At 42.0% G+C, this 11,575-nt stretch overlaps 1 protein-coding gene across 2 annotated transcripts; it reads right to left on the bottom strand.

Moving 5' to 3' along the window:
* Positions 1-1,936: 1,936 nt before the first annotated feature.
* On the bottom strand, positions 1,937-8,091 carry tp53 (tumor protein p53). Of its 2 annotated transcripts, none has more exons than XM_080519240.1 (10): positions 7,964-8,091; positions 6,730-6,861; positions 6,539-6,614; positions 6,293-6,454; positions 5,059-5,233; positions 4,863-4,975; positions 3,937-4,046; positions 3,729-3,853; positions 3,478-3,649; positions 1,937-3,110 (listed from the first exon to the last, which is right to left on the bottom strand). In XM_080519240.1, exons 2-10 carry the CDS (start codon positions 6,816-6,818, stop codon positions 3,014-3,016), a joined length of 1,119 nt encoding a protein of 372 aa, XP_080375366.1. In that variant the 5' UTR covers positions 6,819-6,861; positions 7,964-8,091; the 3' UTR covers positions 1,937-3,013. The 2 variants fall into 2 exon arrangements, with proteins under 2 accessions (XP_080375366.1, XP_080375367.1); XM_080519241.1 differs by having other exon boundaries at positions 3,101-3,397.
* Positions 8,092-11,575: the final 3,484 nt, after the last annotated feature.

Here is an 11,575-nt window from a genome sequence, read left to right as displayed (position 1 = left end):
GATTGTTGTTTCTTTTCTTGGAACGACCATCACCTACATGTCGACTGAATGAAATCTTTCCTCTCTTCAGTCAATCAAGAAGATCCAGCGGTGTCCGATCAAAAGCCTGGCAGAGCTTTTGAAGGTGAGTAAAATCTCCTGGAAAACAACTGTTGTTGTGATTTGAACATACGGGTTTATGTGTTTTTCTCACTTCTTTTTGTTTTCTTCTGTACCCGCAAGGTTCCTGAAGGAACTCCACTGGAGGACGTCCCAGCTGAAGCACGTGACCGAGCGTTATTTGTAGATCTCATCGGGCAGATGCTAAACACCGACCCTCACCAGCGGATATCAGCCTTAGGTGTCCTCCAGCATCCATTTTTGACGCTCGGTCACCTGGACAGCCGCTACGACAACTAGTAAGAGGCTCTCAGATGTTTGGTACTTCATCAGCCGGCACACAGACAAAGTTGTTAAACTCAATGATTTATTGTCCTCCAGTCTGCAGCGGTCCATCAAACTGATGGAAGTTTGTCCATATTGGCCAGTTATTGGACAACAAGTTCTTCCCTCGGGCAACAGCAGCCCTGAGCAACACAGAAGAGAGTGTCCGTCCACAAAAGACCACCTGTCAGGACGGAAGAGATACCGGGACAGTGACGACCCTGGGTATTTTGAACTTTTTTTCCTTTGGCGATTCTTCAATGCATGATATTTTGTGAATCTAATTGTTTGTTGTTGTTGTGTTTATGAAAGTGCTACACAACAACATGATGGCGTGACACTTCGAAAGATGCCTGAGTGCCGGTCTCCACCCAGAAAACTTCGGAGACTGTGCACTGATGAGACCGCGAGGAAGAGCATGTCTGGTAAGTCCACCGATGTCGAGCAAGATTTGATCAGTTGGATGAGAATTATTTCACTTTAGTGATTTAAATCTGCCGTGTGAGGTGAGATGTTTCACCTGCATTGTTTCATCTCAAACATTCTGTTTTTCAGAAGAGAGCAGCAGTCAGATGAACTTGAGGAAGAGGAAGAGAGTCGAGACAAACACAGAGACTGACCTCCCCCCCGCCAAGAAGAGGAGGCTGGACAGCCATTGTCACTTTTAATTATTTAAAATCAAAAAAAAAAAAAAAGTGTTTTGAGAATAATAAACATTTCTCATTACATAAATCTCCTCTCTGGTGTGTGAAGGTTGTTTTGTGCATTTCAGACCTCGGTCTTCACTGGTGCACCGTTTGAATCAATCCACCCCTCAACAACTTCTTTATCGCTATAGAAACATGTTATTTTCAGAAATGCAGTGTGAAGAGCCATTGCATCAATGACAGATACTCGTGTAGACAGAATACATACCTTTACTGATTAATCAAATCTTGGCTGCTCATCTCCTGCTACAGCTGCATAAAAAAGGATTTGACTGCTGAGTTAAAAACGTTTAGAAAGTTACAGTGGCAATTCTGACCATGGCCATAGGAAATAGTTCTTCTGTATGTGTGTAAGTAGATGGACACTAAAACAATGGTGGCTTCCAGAGTGTCATGACTCCCAGACCATATTCTCCTGGAACCTGCTAGTTTTATAGTCGGCAGTCACCTGGAACAGCAATACAACTTGGTCTTTTGTCCAAACGGATGTCAATGACATTTCAGTCGTAATGTAACTTAGAACCTCTGCCAGAATAAGACAGGCAAGCTCTAACATAATACAAACTGGAGCTTAAAAAAAGAGGAAATAGTTCTTAATACTCACTCAGCAAACGTGTCGCTCTGTAAACGAGCGTCAGATCGTGTGACTGCTTTAACAAGCATCGACTCAACTCAAAAATATAACATCTTTAAATGTTAAATTCTGTATCCTTGCATCAAACATGCAAAGTCTTGACGCAGGAAGAGCTGCGATGAAATGAGAAATAAAAGCATGTCTGTGCAGAGAATAACAACACGAGCACACGTCGATCCACGTGAGGCGTTTATTTCTTTTGAAGCAGTTATAAAATGACAGTATCAAAAGATATGAAAAAAATAACGTCAAAAGGGAAAAAGAACAAAATTCTCATACAAAACTAAAGTTTATAAAACAATCTCTAAACATACAGAAACAAAATGAAGAGAAATGCCTCAACACATTCAGCTGGCAGTGTAAAAAATAAAGTGGTTGTTTTTCTTCCAAAGTGCTGATAAAATGACAAACTGGTCAAATCACAGCTGATGCATTCTAACGGGTCATTTTATGGATTCAAAACATGGGCAACCCTATAACACTTTGGTCTGTTTGGTTTTTTCTTCTTTTAATTAAGGTCCCCAACAACCAAATACTCCTATAAGGGTGATCCAGCCAGCCCTTTCCTCACAACGCCAAGACACTGCTGAACATGTGGAAGTCGGAAAAAAAAACCCTAAATAAAAAATAAGCTTCGTCTATATTTACATTTCAAAAGCCTCGCTTGCAGAAAACAATACCATGTGGTGCTTCATGTATTTATTGTTGAAGCTTTGTGATGTGTAGCGTATTTCTGGGGGGGGGGGCTCGACTCGTCTCCACAGACGCTATGATTGAAGTAAACATCCATTCAAGTTTGGATTTGCACCGTTACATGTAAATGGCAGTGATTAATGTTTATTTTCTTTTAACATTACAGCAACTCAGTAATTAACTTTAACCTGAACAGAGGAACTTCAACACAGAAACGTGAGGAGCTGAAGATGATTCCCTGCCAAAACAACACTGATCAACTCCTGCAGTCAGTTTGAAGCTTCACATAAACATCTGGTTTATCATGCGGCAGCTCACCTGCTGTTACAGCAGCGGCAAGCGTCTATAATACGACCTGGCTGTGCATGATCTAGTCAAACTTTATTCGTTTGCATACAAGGAAGAAACAGCAGGAGACTGCACAGTACTGCGAGTACAGTAAGCGATCAGGCAGTGCGGACAAGAGGATGATTCCCGGGCAGGGCGGGAGGCGGAACTCTGACGGAGTAAAAACGACCTGAAAACGACTCGGACGGGACGCCGCTGCACTCTGAGCCTAGTCGCTGTCGCTCCTCTCGCCTCTCTGCATGAGCCGCTTCCCGCTGGACGGCTGCTGGGCCTCTTGCTTCACCGCCATCTTCTCCTTGGCCTTACTGCAAGACAAAGAAAAAAAACCATCTATGGGTTTCTGAGCATTAATGAGAAAGGTGGCACTTTGTTTGGCGACGGGAGGTTTGATGTTTTCACTGGGAGCGAGTGTGGAGGTACAGGAGAAGACATTTAGAGACGAGAGAGCTGCAGGAAGAGATGTTGGTGCAATATATCAACCATCTCTGGAGATGAAGCGGGCAGTCAGGAGGAGGAGAGGAAGACTTGAGAGATGATGGTGGTGAAGTGGTGGTGAAACAGTGGAGGAGATGATAGTCCGCTATGGTGAACCCTGAACAGAGCAGCTGCAACCATAAGAGGTCGCCTCACAAAGAAAAAGCCTGTTATTCTGTTTGATGCAGTGTCTCTTACGCCTCTTTTGCCTCTTTTTCTTCAAGGTCGAGGCCGCGGTTGAGCCTCTTCAGGATCTCGAAGCGTTCACGCCCACGGATGTGCATCACAAAGATCTCCTTGTCCTCCTCCTCGGCGCTGGAGGACGACTTGGTCTTCTTCACAGAGGTGGTGTCGGGGGCGGGAGCGCTCTCTGTGAGAAAGACGAACCAGATGGGTGAAACCGACGCAGAGGCTGGAATCGAAATCTCACGAAATGCAAGAACACGCACTTCGTTTTTTCAGCGGCTTGGTGCCGTTCTGGCTCTTGGTGTGATTCTCCTCCTCGCTCTTGCGATCCCTTCCCGGACAGGCGCACACGCGCACCTCGAAGCACCGCCGGCCCAAAACCAGCCCCCTGCGGAGGAACGCAGTCCGACAGTATGAACAAAATGGCGCCTGAGACACATGAAGCTCCCCCACCGGGTGGAGACGACTTACTCCGGAGTCTCCAGGGTCAGGATGGTGAGGATGGGCCTGCGGTTCATGCCGCCCATGCAGGAGCTGTTGCACATGAACGTCAGCAGGATGGTGGTCATCTCAGAGCCCAACTGGAAACACAAATCCACCATGAGGGGGGAGAAAAGTGGCGTTAAAGACCACGGCTCTGACAAAAACCTTTCAGCTAAAATGTGTGGAGCCACGAAACAAACGTCCAGATTCCAAGTGTCATTACAAACATAAATACATGCAAGTCCATCAATATCCATGTGTCTAAATGTTTAAATATGTTTAAATTCAGTGGATTTGTATTTCACATTGATTCTAGTGTATTTTAACTTCATAAGTAAATGTATTTGTATAGTAGAGGTTTATGGAAGTTTATCCAAAGATGGACTTTGGAGAATTTTTCTGTGAGGCTCATACATGTTTAGTCAACTTCTGCACAAATGCCAAGAAATACAAATCGATATCCGTATATTAGCTGCAGCGAAGTGCATCCGTTCGTGGTGATGACAAAAACTTAAATTACTCGTTTCATTAGATTGCAACTTTTCTTTTTCTTTTTTTTAACTTGTCCACTGAGCTGTCAGGATGTTTTTTTTTGGTTTGGTTGTTTATTTTAATGGAAAACAAATCAGGCAAGGCGATTCATGATGCTTTACATTAAAGCAAGGCACTTAAAAAAGTAATCTTGAACAATAAAGTTCATGAAAACATTTAAATAAAGCCATTAAGAAATAAATACATGAAGATTCTCTGCATCTTGTTCCATCAGAAAAACTTAAATATTTTTCAGACGGTATAAAGTTGATTGTTATCGTCTTAATGTGGTTCTTGGATTTCAGAGCTGAACTCATAATTACACCCCGATTTCTGCCTTGATTTGTTGTCAAGTACAGAGCATGTGCGTGTGGGCGTCATACCTGCGGGTGCTCGTAGGGAACCGTCACACTGTGCCTGTTGGTGTGAACATCTTCAAAATACAGAGCCCTCTGGTTTCCCTCCACTCTGATCAGATGGCAGCGATGATCCACCGCTGGAATTCAGACAAAACCAGTCAGTCCTGGAAACGTCTCAGGACTATCGTCCCTCGGTTCAGAACAGAACGGTTGGACTTACAGTCCTCGTTCTGGTGATGGGGACATCTGCGGACCACGTCGGCCACGTGCTCCGTCTTCTTGTAAATGGCCGTGGCCCTGAGGACGGCCCCCTGCGGAGGCTCCTTGCTCACCAGCATTTCAATGGGGTTGGTTTTGGCCAGCTGGCAATACAGCTTGTTGAGAACCTCCGAATACTGAGAGAAAACACAAGAAAAAGTTATTTTTTAAGCACATAAAGCAACCGATTAGAGATAAAGAGAAATAAATACCTGCAACAAAAACCCTTTCATTTAGATTAAAACTACTTTTTCTACTCCAAACGATTCAGACACTTCCATTCGGTACTTTCTGATTTAAACATCTTTAAATGTGGCTAACGTTTATTGTTAACCCTTTCTGTTCCCCAGGAAGCCCTGGCAGGAACATGTCCTGTCATGTCAGAGCCTTGCTTTACAATCAGGCTGCACCGCTCTCACAGAGCAGAGCGTCAGTCAGAGGAGGCGGGAGTTCCAGAGCAGAACACCCTAACCTCCACCCAGTTGGCCAACCACATTGGTCTGCTGCGTGATTCACCCAGAAAATATGGACGTCATTGGCTGCTCGGCGCAGTCACCGAGTTCAGACCTCAAACTTTAGCGAATGGGCACAATGAAGAGGATTCCACAGGCATGCCACCAGGAGAGATAGGAATGAATGGATTTCTTAGCAGAAAACCAAGGTAAGACGTTCAATTTTGGCTCTTTCAACAAGTTTTCACAAACTTTTAAAAACTTGCTCGACGATAAAAAGTTAAATCCAGTGGGTGTAAAGAGATTTTCTCCAGTAACACCTTTTAACTTCTGATCTCTAAATGTTTAAAAGCTTTTGTAGAAAAGGTAATCATAACTTACTGAATGTAAAGATCTCTATGAGTCGTAACTGTTTTATAAATCGAAAAACAACATTATGAAGAGAAAAGCACCTCAGATATAACCCTCTTTGTCTGAGGTAGGGGGCTCAAAGGAGACATCTGCTCCCTGTCGGGTTTGGTTGCATGGAAATCTACCATGAGGCTCTTTCAACATTAAATACTACCTCTTCATTAAATACAGATTCATGTAACATTTGTTCTGTATTAATCAGAACAAAATGGACAATCTGGTACATTTATGTCACAAAACTATGTCCTCTGCCTCTGTTAGTGTGTAAAAATAAAAAAAATGTTAAACTGTAACAATTTTGCCAGATGATTCCATGATCAAACAGTAACGTACAGTGGAAGTGACAGACTTGGCCGTGCCAGACTTCTGAAAGCGAAGCTGGAAGCCGAACTCCCCCGGGTAGTCAGTGGTAACAGGGACGGTGGAGGACGGGGGGGCCAAGGTCTGCATCTCCGGAGCCAGCTCAAACAGGTTTTCATCAAACCCGTTGTCCAACTGCAAGAGAGGGAAAACAACATTACACTTGCATTTTGCGCAACATCATAATATCGTACTCTCTCAATAATTGCTCTCGCTCACCAGCATATCCATGTGTCCAACCCTCCATTGCTCAGAATTATTTGCGGGTGGGATGGTAGAAATGGAGGGAGTACACCTGTGTAAACAGGAATATGCCATTTAACTTGTTCAGGATATCAACAACTTTATTCAAAGCGTAACAAACAAAAAAAACTAAAACAAACGACAACAACAAAAGACCAGATACATACACAGACTGCCACAGCTCCTGAAAAGAGTCCTGGCTCAGAGGCAGGGTCTGGCTCAGCTGCAGATTGTCCAAGCTGGACGCTTCCATCATGTTTTTCCCTCCTTTCCCACTGAGAGACGATGACGAAGGCGTGCTGAGGGCGAGAGCGGAAGTAGAGTTGTGAAGTCATGAGGTCGGCAATAATCTCAAGTTTCAATTTAAATGGGGGAATTTATTTTCCATTGTGCGGTTTATTAAAGCATAAAACAAATAACTTTCCATAACTTTTCCCATACCCCTAAATGAGTAGATAAAACTGTTAAATCAAAGTACTAATTCATGTGTTCACTGGTTACGGAGCTACTTTAAATACAACATTTATTTGTTCTCTACTTCAGAGAATTTAGATCTTTAAGTGAAAAATCAAAGCCAAATCTAAACCATGATATTAGTTTTAGGCTTCTGTGTAAACTGATTGTATCCTAATGCGTTGCTAATGCTAAGTTGTATCATGTCTTATTTATTCATGAAGTTATAGCTCATAACTTCGCGTAAACAAGTTCTGCTTGAATCCCAACACATGTCAACAAAGCGCTTTAGATTTAGTAAATAAATAATAAGAGAGATTTTGTGAATGTTTACATCACTGTTGGTTGTATATCAGGCAGCATGTACATAACACAACAAGGAAGACAGTTTAAAAGAAGGAAAGGAGTGAAACTACTGTATTATTGTGTGCAGATGAAGACTGAACACACTGGTAAGACCAGTTTAGCCACTACAGGCCAGTTAGCGTCAAAGCTAACGTGTCGATTAATACATCTAGAAATCCCTGGGATGCATATTCAACTGAATATCGATGAACTAATTTAATTTACCAAAACAACAGAGGGGCGGGGGGGAAGCTTCACATCAACCGGCGTCCATTTTCTGGCGAAAATTAGGCCTGCCCCATTTGAATGGAGCCAGCACTAGCACTAGCATGACGTTTTTCGCACAATTACTCGATAAACAGCTGATACTACCAGCCAAGAAGAGCTTAAAAGCATATCACCAATAGGGTGTGTTACATAGAAGAGTGGAAACTAACTTACTTCCGGAGATTTTAAGTGTTAGGCCTAAAAACCTAACAGCGTTAGCACAATAGCGCTAAGATTAGCAATTAGCCGAACTGCGGTAAAACTTTCCCCCATAAATACCGTCGACCAATGGTCGTACTCAGTTGTGCTTCGTATTATGTGTGACAAAGCGGCTACCTTGGGTCGTCCCGCTGTCGCTGCCCAGGCGAGGTGAGTCACGGATACTCTCACTGCGGAAACTTGCAAAAAGCCAAAATATTTTGAGGACCACGCTGTTTTTGTAAACGGGGAATCCCGCAGAGCGGAGGGGGGAGGGGCTGGTTTTAATCCCCGTGCCTCGTCCAATCAGAAAGCGGCAAGACGCTCCGACGTCATACGTCACGGTGCATTTAAAAACTCGCGGAAATATTCACATTCAAATACACTACATAAAGTTACAGTTACGGAGGGTTGGAATTTCAAGCGTTTGTGTGTTATTATTATATTATTGATGAGTAAAATACATCTAGTTTCACATAAAACTTTAAATGGCGTAATATCTATTAAGACACAGTAAGAATACGTTCCAAAGTTATTAGGGGAGAATAACACGATGCTCCTGAAGGCAACATGATGACATCCTGACGAAACGGAAAATCGAGTCAGCAAGTAATAAATTAGGTCATTAAATAAAAAAATAAATTAAGAAAAGGCATGAAACTACTAAGATATACTTTTAAAAGGAAATGTGTAAGAGTTATTGCAGATATTTTGTCCAAATATGAAGAACCTTTCAAGGTTTGAAGGCGCACATTTTCAAACACTCGTTTTCTCATAACCTGAAAAAACCCCCACTGGATTATTTTCTAGTTTTAAGCACTTTCTGATGATTTTGAATTATTTCTAAATAAGACAGTGACATAAACATTATTCAATTTTCTTGGTTTTGTCCTCGACATGGGTCACTTCTTTGCCACACCTTTAATCTGTTCATACAGTCTGCTTATTATTTCACCTTTTGCTCACCTAAAATAATTTCTAATCTCCTCTGACAGGCTGGACATCATCGTCTCTCATCACCCTTCAAATTCCACCTCACCAATAAGACAGATTTCTGCCCTACTGGGGCTCCGGAGCAGCAAACAGACATCCTGCAGCTGTTTCGAAGCCATTTGTGTCACGCTGCCAGTGTCTCATCATGAACTGTCAGCTGGAGTCATAACCAAAGAGTACGCAATGCATGTTGGCTCTTGTCTTTCTGTCAAAGTGCATGGTACTTATTGGTGCCACTCTCAGGGGTGTGTGTGTGTGTGTGTGTGTGTGTGTGTGTGTGTGTGTGTGTGTGTGTGTGTGTGTGTGTGTGTGTGTGTGTGTGTGTGTGTGTGTGTGTGTGTGTGTGTGTGTGTGTGTGTGTGTGTGTGTGTGTAGGGTTTGACCTTTGAATGAATGTGCCGATGGGGCCAGCGAGTCCATCCTGAACCCGATCCAGAGAGGCCCCGCACGGAGCTACAATAATGAACTCTTAACAGAACAGAAATAAAGCATAGATCAAGAATTTATAGGGTAAATCTGTTCTTGTACTGTTACAGCATAACACTGAATTAACCTGACACTATGGGTAATGTAATATTGTCTCATAGTGGACATGCCGCAAGGCTGGACAGAAGGCTACGCGGTTTGAATCTCATCCAGCTGTTACCAAACCTACATGGACACAGTCCAGGAGGACTGCAAACCTGCACTGCAGGCTTCCATGAACATTATCTAATGTTTCATTGCTTGTGATCTTGGTGGAAAATCATTTGCTTTCTCGTCAACCTGCCTGTATTCTGCTTTTATTGACGATGAAACCATCATTTTGTTCAGGCCTGACTTTGTCTCTTTGATTTGGCTGTATTCCTATCGTGTCATTTCCTCCTAACTTTAAAGGGCGCAAGCTCCAGGCTGAGTTGTGTTACTTGGTAAACAAAGGACTCAAGGTACCGGCTGGTTATCCTCGGTTTACTATTTAAACTGTAAACAAGGAAAAAGTTCACACACGTGGACGTGAAAGAGCACTCTCACGTTACACCAACAAGATCCCCAATTTGAGTCCAGGCTTGGGGCCCTTTCTCCTTTCTGTGCAGCGTTTGCATGGTCTCCCTGTGCGAGCGTGGGATTTCTCCAGTTTCCCCCCACAGTCCAATAACGTGCAGCATGTCCAGAGTGTGTCCTGCCTTCACCCATCATCAGATCGTCATAAGGTACTTATATCAAAGTTTTACAAATACGATCTGCAACACTTTCTTAATCATTTAAATAATATACATCCACTAGTACACAAAAGTGGGTTTATTTAATAAAAAGAAATTAAAAATGATTATATTCTGGGTCTCCTTCAATTTTCAATTTACATCAAGTTACTTGCCAATGGTTTGGGAACGTTTTCTAGCTGTTTTATGTGGAGATGGTAGTAACCTCACAGCCCCTCACAATGATTTTAAAACTCTAATTCAACATGCTAACAATACTTTGTCTGTTTCTAAATGGTTTTATATAAATAAACTTACCCTCAATGTATGAAATGATATGTCTTTCTAACTAAAAAATAATGAATTGAAAAATATTTTTTAACAATTCTGGATGAGGGATTAAAGTTCATGGGGAAAAAAACACATTATACATGTTTGCAAATAGTTCATTAAAATGATTTGAAGACAGAAAAGATAGTTCACTCCTTCACTCTCTTCTCATATTACAGTTTGATCTATATCAAGTATTTTAATATTGTCTGGGTGGGTACAAATCCTTTGTACCACAATCAGGTACTTTTCAAAAAGTCAAAAACGACTATAAACTGAACTAACCATGAGCCATCTGCACCGTTTCAGTCAATAAAAACGATGTATTTAGCTTTAAATCTATTTTGAAACAAAAGCTTCCAAATATTTTTTCATTTTATTGTCATTCATTTATCATGCAGATTTTTCATTAACACATTTTTGCACTCAAAATCATCTTTCATCAAATTTAAAGCTTTGAATTGATCATTTCAACACTTTAGATCTCCATAAGGTCGATCTCCATAGCAGACTTTAGTGTAACTTTGTGTGCATGCTTAATATTGGCTTTGTATGTTTTAGATTATCTGAGGTCATTTGGAGGCTTCTTTCTTCTTCTCTGTAAGAAAAAGACTTTGTACTTATTCTGTCATGTTTTTGTGTGCAAACAAACGAATAAATAAAAATGGAAGGACGACTGTGTTTTATATTGAATGGCTTTGCATGGCTAATCTATGGCTTTTCCACTGTAAAAAAAATATATATTTTTTTATATATAAACAATAACACTTTCATCTACTGAAGCATATCTTATAGTTAAAAATCTGTGCTTAATTCATGCTTGTTTTTAAACATCTAGGATCATCAGATCACATCATCACTGACTCTTAAGTGTGGCATGCGTACTGAAAACCATCATCACTGGTCCGCCAAAGTTTTTTGAAAGGATGAATGGACTCACAATGCAGTTTTGTGTCGACGCCTCGTGTTCGTCAGTTCATCACCTGTCGTCCGTCACACGACGCACATTGCTGCGGCATGATTGTAAACCCAGATGACCCCACCGACATAAACATGCAGGCGCATACAGGTCGCGGCAAGGAGGAACAGTATTTACACAGCGTGTCTCTCGACATTTTAGGGCGAGTAAGTCACATGACGCGCGTGCGTCTCTGCGGCGGCCTGACATTTCTTTGTCAGGTGATACTGGCCTCTCCAGTTTAGTCACAACATGGGTGACATTTTGTGTCACGACAAAAATGCCAAATAA

Source organism: Blennius ocellaris, assembly GCF_963422515.1.
Source record: "Blennius ocellaris genome assembly, chromosome: 23".
NCBI classification, from domain to species: Eukaryota; Metazoa; Chordata; class Actinopteri; order Blenniiformes; family Blenniidae; genus Blennius; species Blennius ocellaris.
This window is presented reverse-complemented; position numbering and strand designations above follow the sequence as displayed.

What these genes read in the sequence shown, in the direction of transcription:
- tp53 (XM_080519240.1), bottom strand. Translation starts at nt 6,818, where the DNA reads ATGATGGAAGCGTCCAGCTTGGACAATCTGCAGCTGAGCCAGACCCTG. An exon ending in TTGGACACATGGATATGCTG is followed by an intron (nt 6,455 to 6,538) that starts GTGAGCGAGAGC and finishes CCTCTCTTGCAG; the next exon opens with TTGGACAACGGGTTTGATGA. An exon ending in TTCCCTACGAGCACCCGCAG is followed by an intron (nt 4,047 to 4,862) that starts GTATGACGCCCA and finishes TTGTGTTTCCAG; the next exon opens with TTGGGCTCTGAGATGACCAC.